The 26,404-nt window shown below is 44.7% G+C and overlaps 1 protein-coding gene across 1 annotated transcript; it reads right to left on the bottom strand.

The window, feature by feature from the left end:
* Window positions 1–1,212: 1,212 nt before the first annotated feature.
* Window positions 1,213–12,420, bottom strand: LOC131488890 (membrane-spanning 4-domains subfamily A member 8-like). Its single transcript, XM_058690739.1, has 7 exons — window positions 12,298–12,420; window positions 10,850–11,072; window positions 8,807–8,929; window positions 4,987–5,046; window positions 3,639–3,776; window positions 1,853–1,963; window positions 1,213–1,669 (listed from the first exon to the last, which is right to left on the bottom strand). The coding sequence occupies exons 2-7, from the start codon at window positions 11,057–11,059 to the stop codon at window positions 1,565–1,567; spliced, it is 747 nt and encodes a 248-aa protein (XP_058546722.1). The 5' UTR covers window positions 11,060–11,072; window positions 12,298–12,420; the 3' UTR covers window positions 1,213–1,564.
* Between the last annotated feature and the right edge of the window lie 13,984 nt (window positions 12,421–26,404).

Genomic DNA, 26,404 nt, shown 5'->3' with positions numbered 1-26,404 from the left:
CTCGAAGAGTAGTCTCACTGGGCCAGTCCCTTTTGGGGAGCCCAATGTACTAACATCTCAGCTTACAGAACAGATGAGTGAAGGGCTGGTCTAGAAGCAGGATATTACATGCCCCGTATTACATTTTGATTGTCCATGATTTCCTGAGACCTGGTCAGTTCTAGCAAATGACAACCCACCGTGGCCTTGGAACCTGATTAGCCGATGGGCATCCCAAGGATCCCTGTCAGAGAAGATGCAGAAGAATTCTGAACAAGCCACTGAGAAGAAACTTTTTAGATAAAGCCAGAGGCTAAATATATTTACAAGAGTAAAATCATGTTCTAACCTTTTCGAAGCCAACTGCCATCATGTATATTTAAATAAATATTTAAATTAATGTGTGTAAACCTAGAAGTTCTAGACATAGCCAGTTCTCTTTGGATTATTCTCTTTGCCTTTATAAATAAAGGTGTGTGAGCCTCATAATTTTGGAAGATACCTTAACATTGCCTGAAGACAATGTTTATTCATGAGTACTGTTGCATCCGGGGTAATAGCATATAAAAGGAGTGATCATTTTGTGAGCTTTCTTTCCAAGCTTTTGTGAGCTTTTTTTTTCCATGGCTCACTTTCTTCCAAGGTCTTCCCAATGGTGTGGCTCCTTATTGCACTGAAAACCCCTGCTCTCTCCTTTAATGCCCCCCTCAAATTTGCTTCCTCGACCAGGCTTGTTCTTTGCTTTCCCCATCACTGCCAGAATAAATCATATCCCTCTCAGGGTGCCTGGGTGACTCAGTTGGTCTAGTGTCTGACTCTTGGTTTCAGCTCAGGTCATGATCTCATGGTATGTGAGTTCGAACCCCACTATCAGTGTGGAGCCTGCCTGGGATTCTCTCTCTCTCTCCCCCCTCTCTCTGCCCCTCCCCCACTCAGTCTCTCTGTCTCTCTCTCAAAATAAATAAATAAACTTAAAAAAAAGACGCTCCCTCCTTCTCCCTCTGCCCCTCTCCCCCTGTTCATGTGTGCTCTCTCTAAAATAAAATAAAATAAAATAAAATAAAATAAAATAAAATAAATCATATCCCTCCGTTGTATCTCTGTGTGTCCCCACGTTCTGTCCCGTGTTAGGGAAAATTGCTTGCACGTTGTCCTCTCCGTGAGGCCAGAAGTTCCCTGAGGTCACGGACTTTGCTGTGTTCACCAATGTTAAACTTCCTTGAACCTACCAAATGCTCAGGACATATTTAATCACCAAATGAATGATTGAAAGAATGAATATTGGGTTGTCTAGACATTTGCTTTTCCAACCATGAGCTCACACAGGTAAGCACACAAGGCCCCAGGTGTAGACACCCCGGGGAAGGATCTCTTTGTTAAAATCCACTTTCAATTTCTGTCTCCTTTTTAATAGAGTCACTGCACGATTTACCAGGCCGAATGGAACGAAGTCACGATGCGCGCCCGTTAGAGAGACATTTCCCTAACATTGTCAGGGAAGGAGGATCCTGGGTTTCAGAAGCCCAGAACGGGGAGGTCTTCTTTTGGTCTCAGCGCAAGATGCTTCTAGAAGCTGTGGCTTTGCTTATCTGGAGCCCCGGGCCTCGTTGGAATAAGTCGGTGGCAAGTTCACCGGTTCTGGGACGACCACTGGGTTTGCCATATAGACATTTGGGAGGACCACGCCCACCTGGAAAACACAGGCGCACAGGAGGGGCACTGGGAGGGGTGCAAGAGGGACCAGGCAGGCGCGGAGGCCTTGAGGCCCTGGGAGACTTCTCTACTCCTGGGCCAGAAGGGGAAGCATGGTGACCCTGTGGTCTCCGCCCCCTTCTGGGCGTCTTCCCTCCCACCCAGGAACCTCGGGACTCACGTTGTGCTGACAGCAGACCAGTTGGCAGCCCAGGTGGGAAGATGCGCAGGCAACGCCGAACTCGAGGAGACAGAAAATGAGCAGCACGCCCGAAATCGCCACTCCGGGGGTCTGGAACCAGAGCGGGTGGAGGTCAGGAGTGCTGGCCGGGGCGTTCCAAATGTGGCTCTGCCGTGGACTGTCCCTGTGGCTTGGAGGAAGGCCCCTAACCTCGTCTCAGCCTTGTGGGGACAACGTCTCACCAGGCTCGTGTGAGGGTCAAGGGTGTGTGGACGAGACCTGGTCCTCTGACACTCACTGCCAGGGGTCCTCTAGAGGGAAGGGTGGTCAGCCTTCAGGAAAACACCTGGACCACGTGAGCGGGGAGGGAGAGGAGGGGCCGCTGCGCAGACGCAGAGACAGCGTCTACGCGGACCCCTCTGTAGCTGCACTCACTCACCAATCCGGCAGCCACGAGCCCTGTAGCCACAAGTCCCGTGTGGCTGCTGAGCATTTGGGATGCTGCTGGTCCCAAAGTGACAGGTGCTCTAAGTGCAGAATACACCCAGGATTTCAAAGACTGAGTAGCCCACATGCAAAATAGCAAATTAATATATATATATTCACTTTGCACGGATTACATGTTGAAATGACATTTGGGATATATTGGGTTAAATAAAACATATTATTAAGATATTTTCATTTCTTTCGTTTTCTTCTTTTTTCTTTTTTGTTTTAAAAATTTTTTTTTAATGTTTATTTATTTTTGAGACAGAGAGAGACAGAGCATGAACAGGGGAGGAGCAGAGAGAGAGGGAGACACAGAATCTGAAACAGGCTCCAGGCTCCGAGCTGTCAGCACAGAGCCCAACGTGGGGCTCGAACTCACGGACCGTGAGATCATGACCTGAGCCGAAGTCGGACGATTAACCGACCAAGCCACCCAGATGCCACCTTCTTCTTTTTTCTTAAGGCGGCAACTAAAAAATTTAAAATCACACACACAGCTCACATTATATTTCTACCGGGCAGCCCTGTTCCATAGCACAGGTTGGTCCATGGGCCAAATTACGATCCATGGGCCAACTCCTGGAAGCTGCCTACTTTTGTAAGTAAAGTTTTACCGGAACACAGCCATGCTCATTGCTTATGGATTTTCTGTGGCTGCTTTCCCACTACAGGGCAGGGCTGAGTACCTGCCATGGAAACCAAATGGCTGGGACGCCTGGGTGGCTCAGTCGGTTTTAAGCATCTGACTCTCGATTTTGGCTCAGGTCATGATCTCAGGGTCGTGAGATCGAGCCCCACGTTGGGCCCTGTGCCGACAGCTGGAGCCTGCTTGGGTCTCCCTCTCTCAACAAGCAAACAAACATTAAAAAAAAAAAAAAAAGAAAAAAAAAAAGAAACCAGATGGCTTGCAAAGCCTTAAGTATTTATTCTCTGGCCTTTCACAGAAAACCTTTGCTGACCCCTTGTCCATAGTCATGGGCAGCAAGGTGAGAACATGACCAAGGATTCAGGTAGAGGCACGTGTGTGTTCTTGTCACATTTAATTCTCCTCACAATGTCATAAGGTAGATTACTCTGTTGTAAAGGCAGAAACTAAGACTGAGAAAAGTCACGTGCTTAAAGTAACACAACAGTAAAGCGACATGTCGGGGACTTTAAACATTCTTCTGATTCTTGATGGTACTTCCTTCTGCTGTAGTGCTGTGTGAAGAAGCTTGGTGTTCGGGCCTTCTAACAATTTTCTAAATGTAGCCGATTCTGAGCCTGTGGGGGGATGTTGGCTCAGAAAGGTACTCACCACACCCCAGGTGTCATAGTAGGGATAAGAGTCAGGGCGGGCATAGATGGGAGAGAGACTCATATCCATGATGAAGAGTGTGATTCCAACCACAGAACAGATTGCGCTGACAATGTTCAAGACCAAACTGCCATTCAGCTGAAGAAGACACAGAGGGTCAGGGTGGGAGAGGAAAATCATTGTAGCTGGGATGAACAGAGACTCGAGCTTCTTAATGTGAATCCCTGGAACCTCAGTTCTGTAGCAAGTAAAGTGATGTTCTGTGCAAAAAAGTGTGGGCGTAAGTTAGCTTTGAGAAAAGCTGGGCTGAACAAAGTGAAACAGGCCTTTGCTGTAGGACTTCTCAGAGCCTTTAACGAGGATCACGGATCTTGCGGGGAGGGGACTACTCAATCGCGGTTTCCCTGAGTTTACCTACCCATCTTCGGCTTGCTTATCCCACTGGGGATAGGTAGGAAGCTCCACCCGGTGTCTTGGGATGTGACAGGCTCTGATGTCCCATGATTCTGGGCCATGTGCAGAAAGACATGCCCAGATCTCATGAGGCACAGGGACCTGGCCATCCTGAGGCCCCTCACCCTAGACAACCTGCCGCGAGGGGAACGAAGGCGCTTTCTCGGCCCATTGTTAGGGGACCTCAGAGTCTTGTTCATGGGATTGGCAGAGACCGCTTGGCGGGATTCCTGAGGGAAGCAGGTAGTTGGGCCTCCCCTGGCTTCCCTGCAGAAATGGTCAGAGGCCCGCTCTGTGTGCCACAGCCACTGGCAGTGCCCGTTCTGTTGCAGGGGAGCGTGGGCCCCCGGGACTTTTGTGCCCCCCCTTCAGCACGAGCCTCTGAGGGACGGATGCTGTTCTGTCTCTGCCTCCACACCCTGATGCCTTCACTCAGGGCTGTGTTGTCCTTCCTTCCCTTGAACCCTCTGGACTCCTTCCTGCCATGACTCTGGCCAGGTTCACGTGGTCCTGCCTGTGAGTATGAGTGAGCACATGTGACAGCGTCTGTGTCTAGTTAGAAGTAAGCACAAAGAGGGGTGTCTGGGTGGCTCAGGTGGTTGAGTGTCTGACGTTTGGTTTCGGCTCAGGTCATGACCTCACAGATAGAGCCCCACATCGGGCTCTGTGCTGGCAGTGTGGAGCCTGCTTGGGATCCTCTCTCTCTCTCCCTCTCTCTCTGCCCCTCCTCCCCCCCCCACTCTCTCTCTCAAACTATGTAAATAAACTTAAAAATAAAAAGCCTTATAAAAGGAAGTAAGTGCAAGGATGAGGGGGGATTGTGCGCTAACCTTTCCCCACCGTGTGTGTCTCCCATAGGTCCCGCTGGGAGAGCCCGGGTCAGGAGGTGACTTACCAGATAAGAGGATTTTGGCTGATTTTCGGCTGACACTGAGAGGGATCCTGAAATGATGAACTGGCACAGAAGAGTGGGGGTTTAGAAAGAGGTCAGAGGTTAGGGCCCCATCTCCAGGTTTCCATGATTCTGGTCACACGTATTCTCTCATGCACACTAGGTTCCTCTGCTGGGACCTCCAACTCAACATGGGGGAAAGGAAGGAAGGATGTGAAGGAAGGGCGGAAGGAAGGAAGGAAGGGAAGAAGGAGGGAAGGAAGGAAAGGAAGTAGAAGGAAGGGAAGAAAGAGGGAGGGAGGGAGGGAGGAAGGTAGGGAAGAAAGAGGGAAGGAGGGAGGAAGAGGAAGAAAGAAAGAAAGAAAGAAAGAAAGAAAGAAAGAAAGAGAAAGAGAAAGAAAGAAAAAAAAGGAAACAGGAAAGGAAAGGAAAGGAAAGGAAAGGAAAGGAAAGGAAAGGAAGGGAAGGGAAAGGAAAGAAGAGAAAGAGGGGAGGGCGGGAGAGAGACAGGGAGGGTAAAAGGAAGGAAGAGCAAGCTCTCTTGTACCATATGACAAGGCAGCAAAGTGAGATAAATACAGATTCTAGGACTGAGCTGACCTGGTTTTTCAGTTCTGGCTTGAAACTCATGTGATGTGGGTAAGTGATTAATTTCTTGAGGTCTTTGTTTCCTCACACGAACAGCGGGAAAAACTACCCGTCCCCCTAAGGGTGACCGCCAGGAGCTGATCCATGCCTTGCGTGGGTCATCTGGCGTTCATTATCTTCCACGCAGTCGAGCTTGCACGTAGGAGATGTGTAGCAAGTACTATTCCTTTCCTTGTCTTTTATTTGCCCACAGGCACACCTCGTTGGTTTGCCATCCTTCCCTTGGGATTCGTTAGGCACGGGGGCTTTGGAGGGAAGGAGGAAGGTCACCAGCATCTTCACTGCTTTGAGCTAGAAGCCCAACGTCACCTGGGTGAGGACTCGAAAGGTAGCGTCGCACCTCCAAGATGCTCCACCTCAAATATGAAGACAGGGAGCTGGGTTGTGTGCCTTTATTTCGACGCTGGTATTCTGCAGGCGCGGTAGACGGTGGGCTTACTCACTGTCATGAGCCCAGTGTGGTGGCAACGGTGGTCTGAGAGGGCATCGGCTGTGGTTGAACAACAGCTTCGCCGAGCACTCACTGCGTGGGGTGCTCTTCAAACCTTGCCTTATTTAACTGCATGGTGGCCCATCCAAAACTATTATTATTCTCCTGTTACAGATGGGCAGGCTGAGGCTTGTGGAGTTTAAATAACTGACCCGAGACCATCCAGCAGATGGCTGCTCCAAATAGTTGAATCCAGACCCCATGTCCTTCGCCTTTACCACACAGACCCTCCCACCACTCAGGGCAGATGCGTGTACCTTGGGGTGGAAATGGTTTTACAATGAAAAGTTACTCTAGCTTCCTATGCCTTTTAAACGGAGTGTGATCTTTCCTATACGTGGAAAAATAAATCTCAGTCTTACAACCTTCTGTTATGGAGACTTGATGGGAAGGGAAGAGAACAAGAGGCTGGCCTTCTGCGGGCCTTGCTGGTCCTCTTAAGGTGCCAGAGGAAATGGGCCTTTGTTATGGGAGAGGACATTAGTGATCTTTAGGAAATACATAGTCCTGGACAAGGTAACCAAGAACAAAACTGCTTTGCAGATAAAAGGAGGGGGGCAGTCAAGAGAGTTTAGCAACCTGGCAGAAGGGGAGATGCCAGGGCAATTGCCAGGCACTTAAGATTATTCAATAGCTTTTTTTTTTTCTCCTCCCCTCCCCCATGGTCTTCTGTTAAGTTTCTCAAGATCCACATGAGAGTGAAAACATATGGTATCTGTCTTTCTCTGTATGACTTCACTTAGCATAACACTCCAGTTCCATCCACGTTGCTACAAAGGGCCAGATTTCATTCTTTCTCATTGCCAAGTAGTATTCCCTTGTGTATATAAACCACAATTTCTTTATCCGTTCATCAGTTGATGGACATTGAGGCTCTTTCCACAATTTGGCTACTGTTGAAAGTGCTGCTATAAACATTGGGGTACAAGTGCCCCTATGCATCAGCACTCCTGTATCCCTTGGCTAAAGTTAGAGAGGGAGAGAGCCAAACCATAAGAGAGTCTTAAAAACTGAGAATAAACTGGGGGTTGATGGGGGGTGGGAGGGAGGGGAGGGTGGGTGATGGGCATTGAGGAGGGCACCTGTTGGGATGAGCCCTGGGTGTTGTATGGAAACCAGTTTGACAATAAATTTCATATATAAAAAAAAGATTATTCAATAACATCCAATGCTTAAGAGCAAGCCATTCTTTGGCTGTGATGTCAGCCTCTCCATTGCCCCAAACTCCATTAAAATTGGTTGTACAGACACAGGGCTTGAGGGGGAGGAACAGGGGCTGAGTTCCAAGTCTGGGTCCATGCAAAGCAGAGAGAGGACTTCAGCCTCAAGAAATGAGACCCAGATGGAAACAAAAGAGAGCAGGTGCTCACAGAAAGATGCTCCCGAGAACATAAGCCCTACCATGTTGCAGGCGTTGTAGGGGGATTATGGTGGATGATAACACTAGGCTATTTTATTTAAATCTCATGGGATAAGAAGGACTTTGGTTAATTATCTAAGGTTACTTGGGAATCCTGCTATTTATGAGAAAAGTTGCATCTGAATCATAGATAGGTGTGTGAGTCCAGAGACGGCAGGCTGTGTAACAGCAGAGAGAAAAAGGAGGTGGGAGGGAGGATGGGGAGAAGGGAGGTGTGTGTGTGTGTGTGTGTGTGTGTGTAGCTAAGAGGACACTAGAGAGAATGCAAAAGAATCAAAAAGGCAGTAAAGTGGAGAAGATAAAGGGCTTGTAGTTCTTAACTTTTATGGAGTCATAGATCACCCTGAGAATCTGATGAAAGCTATAGACCTTTCCAGGAAAAAAAAGTACACACTCGCATATCAAATATTTTGCCACAACGGGGACTCTGAAGCCCATCCGTGCACCTAGGTTGCGTCCCCATTGCTTAATGACCGTTCTGTGGCTGGGTAGCCACTCTCAAACATGGGTGGAAATGTCTTTTCTCCTGGAGCTCAGGGCTGGGGGCCTAAGTTGAGCAACACTCAAGGGCTATTACCAATACATTTTTTACACGTGGGCATTGTTGTGTGAATTGGAAAAAGGTGCCAGCCCTGGGTTGATGAATAAGAAGAAAATTCGCTGACCCATGGCATGAGCCAATTAGAAAAGGTGCCCACTCCAGGTGAACGGCGTCCTGTAGGGCTGTCACTTGGTGTTATGGCTGAATCGTGTCCCCTCAAAATTCACCTATTGAAGTCCTAACCCCCCCAGTACCGCAGAATGTGACTATCTTTGGAGAGGGGACCTTTAAAGAAGTGACTAAGTTTCAGTGAGATCACTAGGGTGGCCCTAATCCAATGTGACTGGTGTTCTTATGTGAGGAGGGGATTAGGGCACAGACACACTGAGGCCGTGTGAAGACACGGGGAGAAGGCGGCCATCTGCACGCCAGGGAGAGAGGCCTCAGAACAACCCTGCAGACGTCTCGATCTTGGCCTTCCAGCCTCCAGAACTGTGAGGTAACGCATTTCTGTTGTGGAAGCCACCTGGTCTGTGCCCATTGGTCACAGCAACCCGACCAACCGACATGCTTGGTAGGCGAGGCCTGAGCCAGATTTGCGCCCTGCTGGCTCCCTTGGCTGGGAAGCTGCTGCACAGTGTAAGCCACACAGCTTGACAAGGTGGCCCCGGGTGTGCTGGCACTTTCCGGGAGCTCATTTGCAGGGTGACCTCATGTTACTTACCCAGGCGCCTCCCCAGAAGGGAAAGCCTCCGTAGAACGAGATCGCTGTGTAGTGCCCTGAGAGGACGGTGGCCATGATGGAGCCAAGGCCCACGTGGATCAGGCCAATCAGGATCTGGATGGCCTGTCAGGAGAGCCACAAGCTGGTGCCCTCGTTTCTGAGGCTGGATCCTGCCTTCCCTTTGTGCCTCCTTTTTATTTTCATAAATCGTTTGTTTTCCTGGTCTAACAAGTAATATAAACAATATAAAAATGAAATGAAAACTTCCCACAATTACCCTCCGCTCAGGGGAAACACCCCACTTACGTTTTGGTATCTAGCCTCCCGTGATTCTTTTCAAATATATATTCCGAGAACACAAAATGGCTCTGTACATTTAACATCTTATCGTGGACACATCCCCATGGCAGTAAGCGTTCTTCAAACATATTTTTTTAAAAGGCTGCCTGATTCCATCTTGGGATGTTTTGGGGAGTAGTTGGAACAGAGATACTGAATAGGTAAGATTGTCCCCCCTTTTTCCCTGTTATAAATAATACTATCATGAACATCCTTGTAGATAAGTCTTTGTGTTCATCTCTTATTTCTTTAGGATGTTTTTAGGGATTGAATTGTGTCCGTCTCTCCCTCACCAAATTAATATATTAGAATTCTAACCCCCAGGACCCGAGAATGTGACCTCATCTGGAATTAGGGTGGCTGTGGATGTAATTAGGTAATCCGATGTATACTGGAGTAGGGTGGGCGCCTGATCCTACGTGACTGGGGTCCTTTTCGAAAGACAGATACGAAGAGACACACAAGCACACAGGAGAATTCCATGTGTGCCAAGATCGGCACTGTGCTTCCACAAGCCAAGGAACTACCAGGAGCTGGGAGAGAGGCTGGGAGAGACCTTCCCCTGGTGCCTTCACAGGGAGCATGGCCCTGGGGACAACTTGATTGTGAACTTTTGGCTTCCGCAACCGTGAGACAACTTCTGTTGTTCAAAGCCACCCAGTTTGTGGTACTCTGTTATGGGAGCCCTAGGAAACTAATATAGATATATTCCTGCACAAGTGGTATTTGGACATATACATAGATATATTAGGTATGTATATGTCTCTGTGTATACACTACAAATATGGCGGCACACACAAATATATTATTTCCTCAAATTTGTACACATGGTAACAGACTATACACAGACTATTTTTTCTTTCCTTCAAGGATGTATCCTGGGCTAGGTCCATCTCATTACGCAAAAGCCTTCCTCGTTCTTTTTTATAGCTGTAGTACATTCCATTCTTTGAATAATACATCGATTTAACCGGTATATATTGATGGATATTTTGGCTCTTCCCATTCTGTTGTCCACACAAACCGTGCTGCAGTTAATAAGCTCATCCACATCACAATTCTTGTGTGCACGGGCGCATCTGCAGGACAGTCTCAGAAATGGAATTATCGGGTATTTGGTAAATTTGGAGGCTACAAATTGCCCTCCACACAGGCTGAATCGACTGACCCTCGCATTAGGCCCTGAGCTCAGGCTGCCTGGGTCGGAATCTGTGGTTGTCATCTTTCAGCTGTGCAATGAAATGTGCCCCTGCTGGTCCTGCCCAGGATGGCCTTGCAGGGGGAAAATCGTTGTGAAGTGCTATTTTGTTGGCTGTCTAACCTGATTTTTCCTCCCCTAATGGCCAAAGATTCCATTCGAGAAAGCTGGGTTTAGGCTCCACCTAGTGGCTTGATACACCCACTTTCTTCCAGAGGCCACGTGGATCGACATGTACTCTTGCAACAGGACCAACATTCCAGTTTACCACTTTTTTGATGCTTTGCTTCCTCTTTCTTAAAATGCCTAGAGCAGAAATTACAAGGCCCCACACTGAGACCCTTGGTGATGTCGCACAGCTGAGATTTCTAGTAGATCTGGGTTTGGCAAGGCCGGATCAGCTCCTACCCCTCCTCCTGGATTTGAAGTTTCCGTATTTCCAAGCCTCCCACTTTGTCCGACTCCAGCCAGGGACCCCCCGGCCTGCAGAGTGAAATGTCACTTACCCCTAAGACTTTGCCCTCTTTCCAGGCTCTCTGGGCAGGTTGCTCAGTTACGGATGACTTCAAACCAGGGGGGTTCACAGGAATGAGGTGGACTTGGGGCTGGTTGCTGGGATACGGGGGCACCTGACACATGCCTCCTTGGATCTCAGGATACCCGTTGGGGGGTGCCACCACAAACATGGAATTGGCCATGGGTCCTGCTGAAGCCATCAGGTTCCTGCTGCTAAAGAAATGTGATAAATATAAATGTGATAGGGGCGCCCGGGTGGCTCAGTCGGTTAAGCATCCGACTTCGGCTCAGGTCATGATCTCGTGGTCTGTGAATTTGAGCTCCACATCTACCCCTGCGTTGGGATTCTCTCTCTCTCCCCCCCCTCTCTGCTCCTCCCCCATTTGTGCATGCGTGTGCTCTCTCTCTCTCAAAATAATAAACTTAAAAAAAAAAAGAATACATGTGATAGACTTGCCTTTTTAAAAATTAAAAAAGATGTTTATTTTTGAGAGAGAGAGAGAGAGAGAGAGAGAGACAGAGTGCAAGTGGAGGAGAGGCAGAGAGAGAGGGAGACACACAGAAGCCGAAGCAGGCTCCAGGCTCTGAGCTGTCAGCACAGAGCCTGTTGCGGGGTGTGGGGGCTCAAACCCCCGAACCATGAGATCATGACCTGAGCCGAAGTCGGAGGCTTACCCGACTGGGCCACCCTGGCGCCCCTAGACTCATCTTTCACATAAGCACTAATGTTTGCATTAAAAAAGGACTTTTGCCTCCAGTAGCTCATTTGAGCATCTTAATCACTGATGAATGTATTCATCCTGCTTTGAAGATAATATCAGGTACCAGTTACGGGGCTCTTATATAAATGGCCAGGCAGTCAGCACTTTCCAAACATATTTCCTTTAATCCTTAAAACACCAGACCAGCTTTATAGGTGAGAAAACTAAGGCTCGAAGGAGCTAAATGCTGCCAGAAGGCGAGAGCTGTGTTTTTCTCGTTTTCGAATCTCTTATAAAGCTTAGCATGGAGTAATACCGTCTGATTACAAAACTTTAGAGGTGGAAAGTCTCTTGGAGAACACTGAGTCCAATTCTCTCAATTTCTGGAAAAGGATACTGAGGCTGGGAGAGTGGACATGAATCCCCCAAGGTCCCAGTCACATAAATATTGGTTAAATGGAGAGCATCCTCCTCAGAGGAAGCCCTGTTGTTAGTGCAGTGTCTATTCATTGCATGTCCCATGCTGCTCAGTTTTCTGGACCACTTACAAATTCTGGTCTGGTTTTTAAAATTCCTTTAATTTTTTTCGGAGCAGACACCCCCTCCCCAAATGTTTGTGCAATAAACCCTGCTGCATGCTCCACCCCACACCCAGATTCATCGTGTCTTGTTTGGCAGAAAGATCTTATCACCATCCCTCCATTAGCCATAAAAGCCATTGGACGACACATACTCACTTTGCTCTGCTGGCAGCTAAGTCTCTCTTGCTCCTGTTCCCAACTCTTTGCTGTAGGCAACCTGATTTCCCGAGAGAATGAACACACGAGGCTCGGTTGGGTGATAATGTTTAGAAAGAGCGAAAGTCCCTTTCAATTTTCTCCCAGGTGCAGGCCAGGTCACCAGCTGCTTGGAGCTCAGCCCCCCCGCCCCCGGTGTTTGCTTCCGGTTTTCGGTCAAGGAGCCAATTAAATGCAATTCAACTGGCCAAGTGTTTACATGGTATCTGTGCGGAGAAGAAAGGGTTGTTTTTGGTGCTGTGGGAAACACAGAGCGAGCTGGGCACTCAGGGATCATGTACATGGCTGTACCACAAGACAGAATGACATAGATGCTACAGTTAATTACAGTTGGAGAAACGAGAGTCCCCAAAGGAGAACAGAGGAGAAACTCATTTACTGGACTTGAAAACAGGGAAGACTCCAGACAGAAGGTGGAATTTTGAAATCGATAAATGGCATGAGAGAAGGGGAGTCACAGCATGTGAAATGAGGGTGGCAATGAACTTCAGTCTATTTTCATCTAAGCCAGAGCCTACAGGAAATCAGAAAACACCTGGGGTATATCCATGATGCACATCGTGTGACTTGCATGAAATGTAAATGTACAAGAATTGCTGTACTAGGCAATGAGTATCTTGATGGAATAGTTAGTTCATCATGTTCACCTTTGTCTTCCTACTGGCGTATAATAGGGACTCAGCAAATGCTTATTGAATGAACAAATGAACAAATGAGGTCGATGAGATGGCTGGAACTTTGTAAAACGGCCAACAGAAAGGCCGCTATTGCAGACAGGGAGCATGGAGGGCAAAGGCGTGGAAGAGAGGGGTGGAGGACAGATTCTGGGGGTGGCTGAGAGTGGCAGAAACATTTTGTGGGAGAAAGGACATTGAAAGTCGTGCGGATGAAAAGGTAGACGGAGCGAAACTTCATGTCTTTACCCATTTTTCTATCAAATTTCTGGACCCTTGTCCTTCTGTGTTTAAGAGTCCTTTATAGGGGCACCTGGGTGGCTCAGTCAGTTGAGCATCTGACTTCGGCGTGGGTTGTAATCTCACGGTTCGTGAGCTCGAGCCCCATATTGGGCCTGCTGCTGTCATTGCAAAGCCTGCTTCGGATCCTCTGTCTCCCTCTCACTGCCCCTCCCCTGCTTGAGCTTTGTTCAAAAATAAATAAAACATTAAAAAAAAGAGTCCTTTATATATTTCAGGATATTAACACTTCATCTGGGATATCTTTACTCCAAATTTGACTACTATCTTTTGATTTTTATGGTGGCTTTTAATTATGTACACTTAAAAAATTTCCGTAGCGGCACATGAAAAAATGCTCAACGTCACTCCTCATCAGGGAAATACAAATCAAAACCACACTGAAATATCACCTCACGCCAGTCAGAGTGGCTAAAATGAACAAATCAGGAGACTATAGATGCTGGAGAGGATGTGGAGGAACGGGAACCCTCTTGCACTGTTGGTGGGAATGCAAATTGGTGCAGCCGCTCTGGAAACAGTGTGGAGGTTCCTCAGAAAATTAAAAATAGACCTACCCTATGACCCAGCAATAGCACTGCTAGGAATTTATCCAAGGGATACAGGAGTACTGATGCATAGGGGCACTTGTACCCTAATGTTTATAGCAGCACTCTCAACAATAGCCAAATTATGGAAAGAGTCTAAATGTCCATCAACTGATGAATGGATAAAGAAATTGTGGTTTATATACACAATGGAATACTATGTGGCAATGAGAAAAAATGAAATATGGCCTTTTGTAGCAACGTGGATGGAACTGGAGAGTGTGATGCTAAGTGAAATAAGCCATACAGAGAAAGACAGATACCATATGTTTTCACTCTTATGTGGATCCTGAGAAACTTAACAGAAATCCATGGGGGAGGGGAAGGAAAAAAAAACTTAAGAGAGGGAGGGAGCTAAACCATAAGAGACTCTTAAAAACTGAAAATAAACTGAGGGTTGATGGGGAGTGGGAGGGAGGGGGTGTGGGTGATGGGTACTGAGGAGGGCACCTGTTGGGATGAGCACTGGGTGTTGTATGGAAATCAATTTGACAATACATTTCATATTAAATAAAAAAAAATTCTGTAGTGGCACACCTGGGTGGCTCAGTTGGTTAAGCATCCGACTTTGGCTCAGGTCATGATCTCATGGTTCTTGAGTTTGGGCCCCGCATCGGGCTGTGGGTTGAAAGGGCAGAGCCTGCTTCAGGTCCTCTGTCTCCCAGTCTCTGCCCCTCCCCAGCTGACACTCTCTCTCCCTCTCTCAAAATAAATAAACATTAAAAACAACTTAAAAAATTTCTGTAGTAAAATTTATCAATCTTTTGCTACTGCTATAGACTGTTTGTATCCCCACTCAGCCCTGCAGTTCGTATGTTGAAATATAATTCCTCATGCAATGGTGTTTGGGGATGGGGCCTTTGAGGATGATTGGGGAGGAGCCCTCATGAATGGGATTAGTACTTCCTGTCCTTGTCATGTATGGGATTAGTACCTTTATAATCTCAGAGAAATCACTAGCCCTTTCTGCCATGTGAAGACATAGTGAGATGACCATCTGTGAACCAGGAAGTGGGTTCTCCCAAACACTAAATCTACAGATGCCTTAATCTTGGACTTTCCAGGCTCCAGAGCCACGAGAAATAAATGTTTACTGTTTAAGCCACCCAGTCTATGGTATTTTTGTTACAGCATCCCAAACAGAACAAGACAACTACCTATGGAGTTTAAGTCTTTGTTAGAAAGCCTTACTTGGGGCTCCTGGGTGGCTCAGTTGGCTAGGCATCTGACTCTTGGTTTCGGTTCTTGTCATGATCTCACTTTTTGTGGGTTCGAGCCCCGTGTTGGGCTCTGTGTTAACAGTGAGGAGCCTGCTTGGGATTCTCTCTCTTTCTTTCTTTCTCTCTCTCTCTCTCTCTCTCTCTCCCTCTGCCCCTCCCTCGCTTGCACTCACACACTCTCTCTCTAAATGGATAAACTTAAAAAAAAAAAAAAGAAAGAAAGCCTTCCCAAGACTAAGATTAAATAGGAATCCACTTGTATTTTCTTCTAGAAATGGTATGGTTGAATTAAAAACAACAACAACAACAACAATTCATAAATAATCCAAATAGGCTTTATTTTCCCCTCAGACAGTTTAGTATTTGGTGTCAATGTGCCTTTTTCCTACCATAGTGCTTCCTTCCCCCAAACTATTTGTTTTTTTTGTGTGTGTGAATAATGCAGTATGTGATTTAGCTTTTTACATTTTCATTCCTAATACATGTAAAGTTTTGCTGCTGTGTGGTGTGAGGTATGGATGTGATTTTATATTTTCCCCAAAGGCTACCTTGTTGTCCCAATACCATTTATTAGACAGTCTATCTTTACTCTGGGGATGTGAAATGCCAACCTTGTCACATGTTAGATTTCTGTATGTATTTGGACCTAATTCTGGCCTTTCTCTTCTATTCCACTGGTCCGTTTATCTATATATGTGTTAGTTCAAGCATTGTTTTAATTATAAGCTTCATAGTAGGTTTTAATATCTGACCGGGCTAGTTTCCCCCCATAGTATTTTCTTTCTCATTATTTTTCTGGCTATTTTCTATGGTTTGTTTTTTCTTTTTTTTTCATGTGAACTTTAGTACTAATTTGTGTACTTCCATAAAATAGCTTGACAGCTTTTTGTAAAGAGGTATGACACGAACCAATCCATATTGAACGAAGTACTAAGAGGCATCTGAATAGGAACATGTCAGTGACTAAGCCTCAGTTTTTGGGGACCAGGCTTAACCAGGCACTGGAGAAGACAGAATTGCCCACCTTTTTATTGAGTTTGTAGAAATAGCACCAACTTCCTGGAAGGAACTGGAGACATACAGGAGAGAGGATTGTTGTTCAAATCTATGGCAGCAAATGCTACTGATGTCCCATCCACATCCCATTCTGGATATGGCCCATTCTGGAAGTCATCTTCAGACTGTTCCCATACCAACAGGTAATTCCTGCGTCTCTTCCTGAGGATGCTTGAGAGGAAAGGCTGAAGGTGCTGGGAAGTTAATAACCCAGGACTTTTTCTTAACAAAGGAAAGGTGGGTATTGATGGATAATTACTCTGGCTTTTTGACCCCCAGAGGGAAAATCCTGAAATGTATTTCATTTGTCTTTTAGAGAGTCCTCAGAAAGACTGACCCCTACTTCCCTGTACCAGTAACCCACTTCTGAATGCATACTTCCCTGACTTCTCTCTTCCTATATCATTTTTCCGTTGTCTCACAGTAAGTCCTGAGATCACCTCCTGAATAAACTGCTAGCATCCAAATCCTTATGTCAGAGTCTGCTTTGGGGGAAACCAAAATAAGACACCCCCTGCCTTGATTTTTGAAATAACTGCAAGAATAAGAGAATATGAGACTCTAAAGAGACTAACGTTGATTATGGAGGCTGTATGTCTAGTTTAATCCTCCCCATCCCCCAAATGATGCTCACCTGAAGGCAGTGGGTAAGGAAAGGTAGTGAATGAATTACCTTCCCCTATTGACCTAGAGAGAACAGCATATCCTTAAAAGATTGTCCCTTTAGGCCAGCGTTACCCTGACACCAAAACCAGATAAAGATACTACAGAAAATAAGTAAAAAACAAAAAAACAAAAAAACCCTGATAAACAAAAACAAAACAACAACAACAACAACAACAACAACAAACAAAACAAGAGAACTGCAGGCCAATATCTCTGATGAATGTAGATTCAAAAATCCTCAACAAAATATTAGCAAACTGAATCCAACAATACATTAAAAAAGTCATTCCCACCATCAAATGGGATTTATTCCTAGGATGCAAGGTAGTTCAACATGTGCAAATCAATCAGTGTGACACATCACATCAAAATAAAGGATAAGGTCCGTATGATTATTTCAATGGAGCAGAAAAAGCATTTTGCAAAGTATAATGTCCACTCATGATAAAAATCCTCAATGAAGTAGGTTCAGAGGGAATATACCTCAGCATAATAAGAGCCATATAGGAAAAACTCACAGCTAACATCACATTCGATGGTGAAAAACTGACAGCTTTCCCCCTAAGGCCAGGAACAAGACAAGGATGTCTATTCTCACCACTTTTATTCAACATAGTGCTGCAAGTCCTAGCCACAGCAATCAGAAAAAAAAAAAAAAGAATGAAAGACATCTAAATTGGTAGAGAAGAAGTAAAACTTCCACTATTTGCAGAAAACTATATATAGAAAACCCTAGAACTGATCGATGAATTCAGTAAATTCACAGGATACAAAATCAATATACAAAAATCTGTTGTATCTCTATATACTAATAATGATGTAACAGAAAGAGAAATTAAGAAAACAATTCCATTTACCATTGCACCAAAAATAATAAATCTAGGAATGAACTTAACCAAGGAGGTGAAAGACCTGTGCTCTGAAAACTATGACATACTTATGAAAGAAATGGAAGAAAACCCAAACAGATGGAAACATATCCCATGTTCATGGATTGGGAAAACAAATATTGTTAAAATGTCTACACTACCCAAAGCGATCTGCAGATTTAATTCAATCCCTGTCAAAAAATCAACAGTATTTTTCATTGAACTAGAACAAATAATCTGAAAACTGGAGGTATCACAATCCAAGATTTCTAGATATACTGCAAAGCTGTAGTAATCAACTCAGTATGGTACTGACACAAAAACAGACACATAGATCATTGGAAGAGAATAGACAGCCCAGAAATAAACCCAAGTTTATATAGTTAATAAATCTTCGACAAAGAAGGCAAGAACATGCAATGGGAAAAGGACAGTTTCTTCAACAAATAGTATTGGGAAAACTGGACAGCTACATGCAAAAGAATAAATCTAGACTATCTCTTAACACCATATACAAAAATAAATTTACAATGGATTAGAGACTTAAATGTGAGACCTGAAACCATAAAAATCCTAGGAGAGAACACAGTAACTTCTCTGACATCGTTTGTAGTGACATCTTTCTAAATATATATCTCTTAAGGCAAGGGAAATAAAAGCAAAGATAAACTATTGGGATGACAATAAAAACAAAAAGCTTCTGCACAACAAAGGAAACCATCAACAAAACTAAAAGACAACCTACTGAATGGGAGAAGATATTTGCAATGACATATCTAATAATGGGTTAGTATCCAAAATATATAAAGAACTTGCGCAACTCAACACCCAAACCACAAATAATCCGATTAAAAAATGGGCAGAAGAGGGGCGCCTGGGTGGCGCAGTCGGTTAAGCGTCCGACTTCAGCCAGGTCACGATCTCGCGGTCCGTGAGTTCGAGCCCCGCGTCAGGCTCTGGGCTGATGGCTCGGAGCCTGGAGCCTGTTTCCGATTCTGTGTCTCCCTCTCTCTCTGCCCCTCCCCCGCTCATGCTCTGTCTCTCTCTGTCCCAAAAATAAATAAAAAATGTTGAAAAAAAAATTTAAAAAAAAAAAAATAAAAAATGGGCAGAAGACATAGGCGTTTCTCCAAAGATGACATCCAGACAGCCACCAGACATAGGAAAATGTGCTCAACATCACTAATCATTAGGGAAAGACAAATCAAAATCACAATGAGATATCAGCTCACACCTGTCAAAATGACTAAAACAAAAAACACAAGAAACATTAAGTGTTGGTGAGGATGTGGACAAAAAGGACCCCTTGTGCACTGTTGGTGGACATGCAAACTGGTGCAGCCACTGGGGGGGGGGTTCCTCAAAAAATTAAAAATACGATTAGCATATCATGCCGTAATTCCTCTACTGGGTATTTACCTAAAGAATATGAGGGGCGCCTGGGTGGCTCAGTTGGTTAAGCATCCAACTTCGGCTCAGGTCATGATCTCATGGTTGGTGAGTTTGAGCCCTGTGTTGGGCTCTGTGCTGACAATCTGTGCTTCAGATTCTGTCTCTGTCTCTCTGCCTCTCCCCTGCTTGTGCTCTCTGTCTCAAAAAAAAAAAAAAAAAGAATATGCAAACACTGGGGAACCTGGCTGGCTCAGTTAGAAGAGTATACAATTCCTGGTCTCAGGAACGTGAGTTCAAGCCTCAGGTTGAGTGTAGAGATTACTTAAATAAATAAACTTTAAAAAAAAGAATATAAAAATGTTAATTCAAAAAGATATGTGCACCCTATGTATATCGTAGCATTATTAATAATAGCCAAAATATGGAAACAACCCAAGTATCCATCCATAGATGAATGGGTAAAGAAGATACACACACACACACACACACACACACACACACACACACACACACTGGAATATTATCCAGCCATAGAAAAGAATGGAATCTTGCCATTTGTAACAATATGGATGGAACTAGAGGGTATAATGCTAAGTGAAATCAGCCAGTCAGAGGAAGACAACTACCATATGATTTCACTTATATGTGGAATTTAAGAAACAAAACAAATGAACAAAGAAAAGAGACAAACAAACAAACAGACTCTTAAATATAGACAACAAACTTATGGTTGCCAGTAGGGAGGTGGCCTGAAGGTGGGGATGGGTGAAATAGGCGGAGGGTAAGTGGGTTAAGCGGCCCATTTCAGCTCAGGTCATGATCTCACGTTCCGTGGGTTCGAGCCCCGCGTCGGGCTCTGGGCTGACAGCTCAGAGCCTGGAGCCTGCTTGGGATTCTGTATCTCCCTTGCTCTCTGCCCCTCCCCCACTTGTGCTTGGTCTCTCTCGCTCTCAAAAATAATAAATAAACATAAAAAATTAAAAAAAAATAAGTTTTAGTCTTTTTACACTGATCCCATCCATTCCAGGTATGCTGATGGCTTTTGCATATCTTTGTGCATATTTCTGTGCATTGTTGTATTATATGGGGCCCCAAAAGAAAACAGAATACAGCTTTTTTTAAAGTTTATTTTATTTGAGAGAGACAGTGTGAGCAGAAGAGGGGCAGAGAAAAAAAGAGAGAGAGAGAGAGAGAGAGAGAATCCCCAGCAGTCTCCACACTGTCAGCTGGATGTGGGGCCCGAACTCATGAACCCGTGAGATCATGACCTGAGCCAAAATCAAGAGACGGACGCTCAATCGAATGAGCCACCCAAGGCACCCCAAGAATGCAGTCTTAAGTGTTTCATTGTAAGGGCACCTGGGTGGCTCAGCTGGTTGAGCGACCGACTCTTGATTTCGGCTCCGATCACGATCTCACAGTTTGTGAGTTTAAGCCCTGCATTGTCAGTGCAGAGCCTTCCTGGGATTCTCTCTCTCCCTCTCTCTCTCTGCCCCTCCTCTGCTCACATTCTGTCTCTGTCTCTCTCTCTCTCTCTCTCTCAAACAAATAAACATTTAAAAAAGTGTTTCATTGTAGATTAATGAAGGAACTATTTACAGAAGTGTGGGCGGGGTCATGAGAACCACCTTGGCACACACTGGGAAGCTGTTACAGGGAAGCTGTTACTTCTCCTAAGCCCTTAAGGGGCAAGAGGCAATAACTGTGTCACTGTAGTAACAAGAGTTGTAGCCAATTCAGCTGCCTGTTCCGCACAGCTACTGCCGAAACTGAGCAGAAAAGGGGAGAGTGAACTTGGACTTCTCCTTCCTCCTGACTTCCAATTTCATTGGCTGAACACCACCAGAAGGACAAGAATAGGGAGTACAGATGACGCAGTCCACACTGGTCACCTTCCCCGGGTACAGAGAAGGGCAGAGGTCCTGCTGGCTATGTCTCACCTGCCCCTCCAGATCTCCTCTCCACCCTTCTCTGTTCTCTTGTGTCCCTGGAGACTAGTCTTTTTATGGATTTCATCAACAGGGTCCCTAGCTCTCTGGCTTCTGATTGGTCTCCAACAACAGGACACCCTGTTAGGAAACTGGAGGGGGAAAAAAGGGCAAATGATTTATTGCCTCAGTTTCCTCCCTGTGCTTTCGCCAAGGGCTGGTGGGTCCCTTGACCATGGGTCACAACTGTCCAAGTGGCCCTCTCCATGCAACTCTCTTCTTCTGGGTCTGGGGCGCCACTCTTTTCACTTGCCTAGGCAGGCTTCCAGGGTTACGATTTAACAGCTTTGGGACATTATTCTGTTACTTGTGGTTTCTCTACACCCAGTCCACATTTTGTAGAAAACCGCTGTATTAAATGTCCCTCAAATCTTACCCCTTGTCTCCTCTTGGAGAAGGCCTGGGTCATGGAAAGCTCAGGGCAACTATGTGAATATGACTTTTTTTTTTTTTTAAAGACACATTTATTCAGCGTCATGATCAGACTATTACATTTAGCAATCAACAGCATGGGTGCAAAAAAAAAATCTACATTAAAACCCTTTGTTGGAATGCTTTACACTTTCCACAGAACAGAAACTAAAATAACCTGTTATACAATTAGTCACAAATACAGTCCTCGAGTTTTTTGCCCATACACATGAGTATTGTCTAAAACATGTCTTCTTTGTAGCAGCTAGGCCCTGCCACCACTGTGCTTGGCTGAGTTCACAAATCTGTTGCAACCTGTAGCTTCCCTGTCACTTCTCTGGCTCTCCTCTCCTGCTAAGCTTTGTTTCCTGGCAGTAATTAAAACCTTCTGCCACTGCCATAGCTACTGGAACCGCCACAGCCACCTTGGTTTCGTGGTTTGGCAAAGTATTGGCCTCCACCGCCATAGGGGCCAGAGCTTCTGCCTCCAAAATGTCCTCCTTTCGTGGGTCCAAAATTTGAAGATTGATTGTTGTAAGTGCCAAAATCATTATAGCTTCCACCACCTCCAAAGTTGCCTCCATCGTTACCAAATGCGTTATAGCCACCCCCACTGCCACCATATCCCCCACCACCTCGACTGCCGCCAAAGCCACCTCGCCCACTGAAGTTTCCTCCGCGGCTAAAGTTGTCATTCCCACCAAAACCACCTCCGCGACCACCACCGAAGTTCCCAGAACCACTTCGACCTCTTTGGCTGGAAGAAGCACTAGCCATCTCTTGCTTAGATAAAGCTTTCCTTACTTCACAGTTGTGGCCGTTCACAGTATGGTATTTTTGAATGACAATCTTGTCTACAGATGAATATGACTTTTAAAATAATTTAATGGACACATTTTTTCAACGTTCTCTTTGGATAAAAATTCATGCATATGGATTTCTCACTCATCCAAGAATTAAAAAGTGTTTTCTCGTCGTTTGAGCAAATTCTTTTCCCTCTAGTGAAAGCCCTTATGAATTGAGAGCTGGGAGTAGGGAAATCCAGGAAGATGCTAGAATACCAGTGGGGGCTTCAGTCTTTTTGGTTCAAAGGCATCGTATCTGCAGGACCTATGTATTTTCCAAGAAAAGAACATTGGAGAGAGTCAAAGTGTACAGAGGTGAATTGGTTTGTAGATTTCTAGAATTCTCAAATTTAAAGAAAGGCTTAGATTCTACTGCCCAATCCCCTCCCCCCCCCCCCCCAGTAAATGTAAGAGTTTCAAATGCTGAAGCCATATAGTTGTAAAAGCTCCCTGTTCTTCAAGATTAAGTTAGATTTATGAAGGATAATGAAGGAAACGTCTCCTTTAGGTTTCCTTTGAATTAGGTTGATGGACCATCCTTGGAGGGCATTATGGGATACAGGTTGTAAAGTCTCTCAAGACACTGGAGCTCCATTTCAATCGGTTTCAAGAAATTGGTTAGCCCTTCTATGCAAAAGAGGGTAAAGGATTTAAAAAAACACTCTAAGAAGTGCTTGCTTCGGCAGCACCTATACTAAAAAACCTTTAAGAAGTAAAAGAAAAAAATAGTTAAGAAAATCTCTCCAGGCTGCGACAAAATTAAAATATATACTTTGTAGTCATTGTATATAAAGAGAGCCAAATAGTGAATTACAATCCATAATTTGTACAAATACGCTAAATATTGTTGTCAGACAACGGAGTCTTATGATGATTTTCTAATTAGAAAAAAAAAACTTCCTAAGTGAAAAACTAAATAATAATAAAGCTGTGGTTTGAAAGTAAAGATTACACTTGGAAACTGTAAAACAAAATAATGTACAAATATCGCATGGAATAAAATTTAAATAGGATTCAGTTTTTTAAAGCATTAACCTTTCTTTGCCTAAAAATAACCCATTAATTTTTTTTAATGTTTATTTATTTTTGAGAGAGGGAGACGGGGTGCGAGTTGGGGAGGGACAGAGAGAGAGAGAGAGAGGGAGACATAGAATCTGAAGCAGGTGCCAGGCTCCGAGCTGTCAGCACAGAGCCTGACGTGGAGCTGGACCTCATGAACCAAGAGCTTATGACCTGAGCTGAAGTTGGACGCTTAACCGACTGAGCCACTGGGGCACCCCCCCCCCATTTTGTTTTTTAATGAGAAAAGAGACAATCTAGTACATGAAGGCCTCATGTTCTCTGCCTAATTGACAACAGGTGACACTGTACTCATAAAAATAATTATATTTAATTATACTTAATTTAATTATATATAACTATTCTTATACAGGTGACTGCAGCATATTCTTTTTTTTTTAGTTATTAAATATGGGTTTATTGCATGAATTCAATCTCAAATATTGAGATATAAAGCTAAGTCAATTTTTCATGTTCTAGAACACAAGGATGGGTTTTCTCTTGCCCTGTTAATTCCCAAAGATGTGCTTAATTTAGAGTGTTTCCCTTCCCGTAGGTCAATTCCTTCTTTGTATATATGTACAAGAAATGTCGACTATTAGATGCTCCATGGTCTCTGGGGAGTCCAGGTGTTCCTGTGGCTTCTAATACTCAATCTATATTGAATTCTTCATAAGCAAACATTTCTGGAATGATTCACCCACAGCCAGGAAACAGAGTATTTGTATTAAGGAGAGGGAAATTACGGCATAACCAATATGACAAACAACCCTTCTTTGAAGGTCAGGGACTGCTCACCAGTACTGTGTCTTAAGAACACGCTATTAAGACCATTGTATTAGCAAACAGACTTAGATGAGGCCACAGAAGAGGTGCCTGGGTGGCTGAGTCAGTTGGGTATCTGACTTTGGCTCAGGTCATGATCTCGTGGTTCATGGGTTCAAGGCCCACATCGGGCTCTGTGCTGACAGCCCAGAGCCTGAAGCCTGCTTGTTATTCTGTGTTCCCCTCTCTCTCTACCCTTTCCCCACTCGTTTCTCTCTCTCTCTCAAAAAAAAAAAAAAAAAAAAAGACAAGGCTATAGAAAAGCAAGTACTGTAGACAAAACTTATAAAAATAATTCCTAAAAAGGTCAAAAGAATAGCATGGGTTTAGAAGTAAAGTCCTTTATCCACCATGTTATCTTATATGAAATTTTGAGTGATACATTTGGGAGAAAACCTAGAAAGTCTCTGGTCTGGCTTTCTTATTTCACATGTGATGTAACTGACACGCAGAGAAAGGCAGTGACTTGCTTACCAGGATACAACCAGTTAGTGGCAAAACCAGGCTTGTCCTATCTTCCAGCCCAGTGTAAGACCTTCACTGTAATATAAGGTTCAAAAAAATTATAATAGGGGCGCTTGGGTGGCTCAGTCAGTTAAGCGTCCGACTTCGGCTCAGGTCATGATCTCGCGGTTCGTGAGTTCAAGCCCCGCATCGGGCTCTGTGCTGACAGCTCAGAGCCTGGAGCCTGTTTCAGATTCTGTGTCTCCCTCTCTCTCTGGCCCTCCCCCGTTCATGCTGTCTCTCTCTGTCTCAAAAATAAAAAATAAAAGTTAAAAAAATTTTTTTAAAATTATAATAAAATATCTATTTCATTGTATAAAATTTCAAGGCTGAATATATTAGAAGACGTAATAGATGCCTGAACATTTTTATAATCATAAGTTTATATTTAAGAGAGGTAAGAAAATCAGAAGCCATCTGTATAAGAAATGCAAAAAAAAAAAAAAAAAAACAAAACCCAAAAACGAAAAAAACAAAAGGAGCAGAGGTGGGAGCGAAATTATTGCAGTAAGCGATAAAGAACAGAATTAAAAAAAAAAAAAAAGAACAGATTCTTAGTAAGATAGCAGAAAGAAGGATAAATGTTAACCCACGTGGGCAGACCGGGCCGAGGCCAATTTCAGAGTGCTGAAGCTAGCATCCGAGTATGACTGAAAAACAACGGGGAAAAACCCAGATGCGTAACTTCGATATGGGATGTTGAGGAGAGAGTTTTTACCATGTGTTATAAAATATTAAAATATGCATGTAGAGTGACGTATTAGGGTTCTCCAGAAAAATAGAACATATGTATATCTTTCTTTATATTTCAGACATCTATATAAAGAGATTTATTATAAGGTATTGGCTCACATGACTGTGGAGGCCCAGAAGTCCTGTCACCTGCCCTCTGCCAGCTGGAGCCCCAGGGAAGCTGGCGGTGTGGTTTGAAAGCCTCAGAGTCAGAGGCAGATGGTGTAGGTGCCAGTCTGAAGGCCTGAGAAAGGCGAAGGTATGATGTCCCAGTTCAATCAGTCAGGCAGAGAGCAAATTCAATCTTCCTCTGCCTTCTCATTTTATGCAAGCCCTCAGTGGATCGGACGGTGCCCACCCACACTGGTCCGCTGACTCAGTACACCAACTCCAATGCCATTCTCTTCTGGAAACACCCAGCTGTTGCAGCCACACGACTCCTGAAACAGAACGCTACGGGCACCAGTGACAGTCACAACAAAGTTTGTTACCATGAGAGGCAAGGCCAACCGATCGGGACCAACACTCTTGGTCAGAGTGCGGCCCCGAACAGCCGGGGGACAGAGTTTTTATAACCGATCACATCGTTTTATCATCACCTGTGAACAGAACAAAGAAACAGGTTCCAGATGAGTTAGAAACAGTTGCCTAATGAGGTGTTTACTTTAGACTTTCTGCCTCTAAGTTGCAACCAGTGGATCTCCTTGACCCTGCCTCTGATGCTCTTTTCTTTGAACTTTTGTTTCCTTAATTGGTGAAGCCTAATTTACAAGGGTATGAGGTGTAGTTTACCAGAGCAAAGCAAGGCTGTTACCTCTTAACCTTCAGTGTCAACACAAAGCTGTTATTTTTCAAGCTGAGCATTAGCCCTACACTACAATTTAACCCTTACACAGCCATGATGCTTAACCAGGTAAAC

The sequence above is a fragment of the Neofelis nebulosa genome, chromosome 10 (assembly GCF_028018385.1).
Source record: "Neofelis nebulosa isolate mNeoNeb1 chromosome 10, mNeoNeb1.pri, whole genome shotgun sequence".
Classification (NCBI taxonomy): domain Eukaryota; kingdom Metazoa; phylum Chordata; class Mammalia; order Carnivora; family Felidae; genus Neofelis; species Neofelis nebulosa.
Note: the sequence above shows the minus strand (reverse complement) of the source record. Positions and strands in the feature narration are given on the sequence as shown.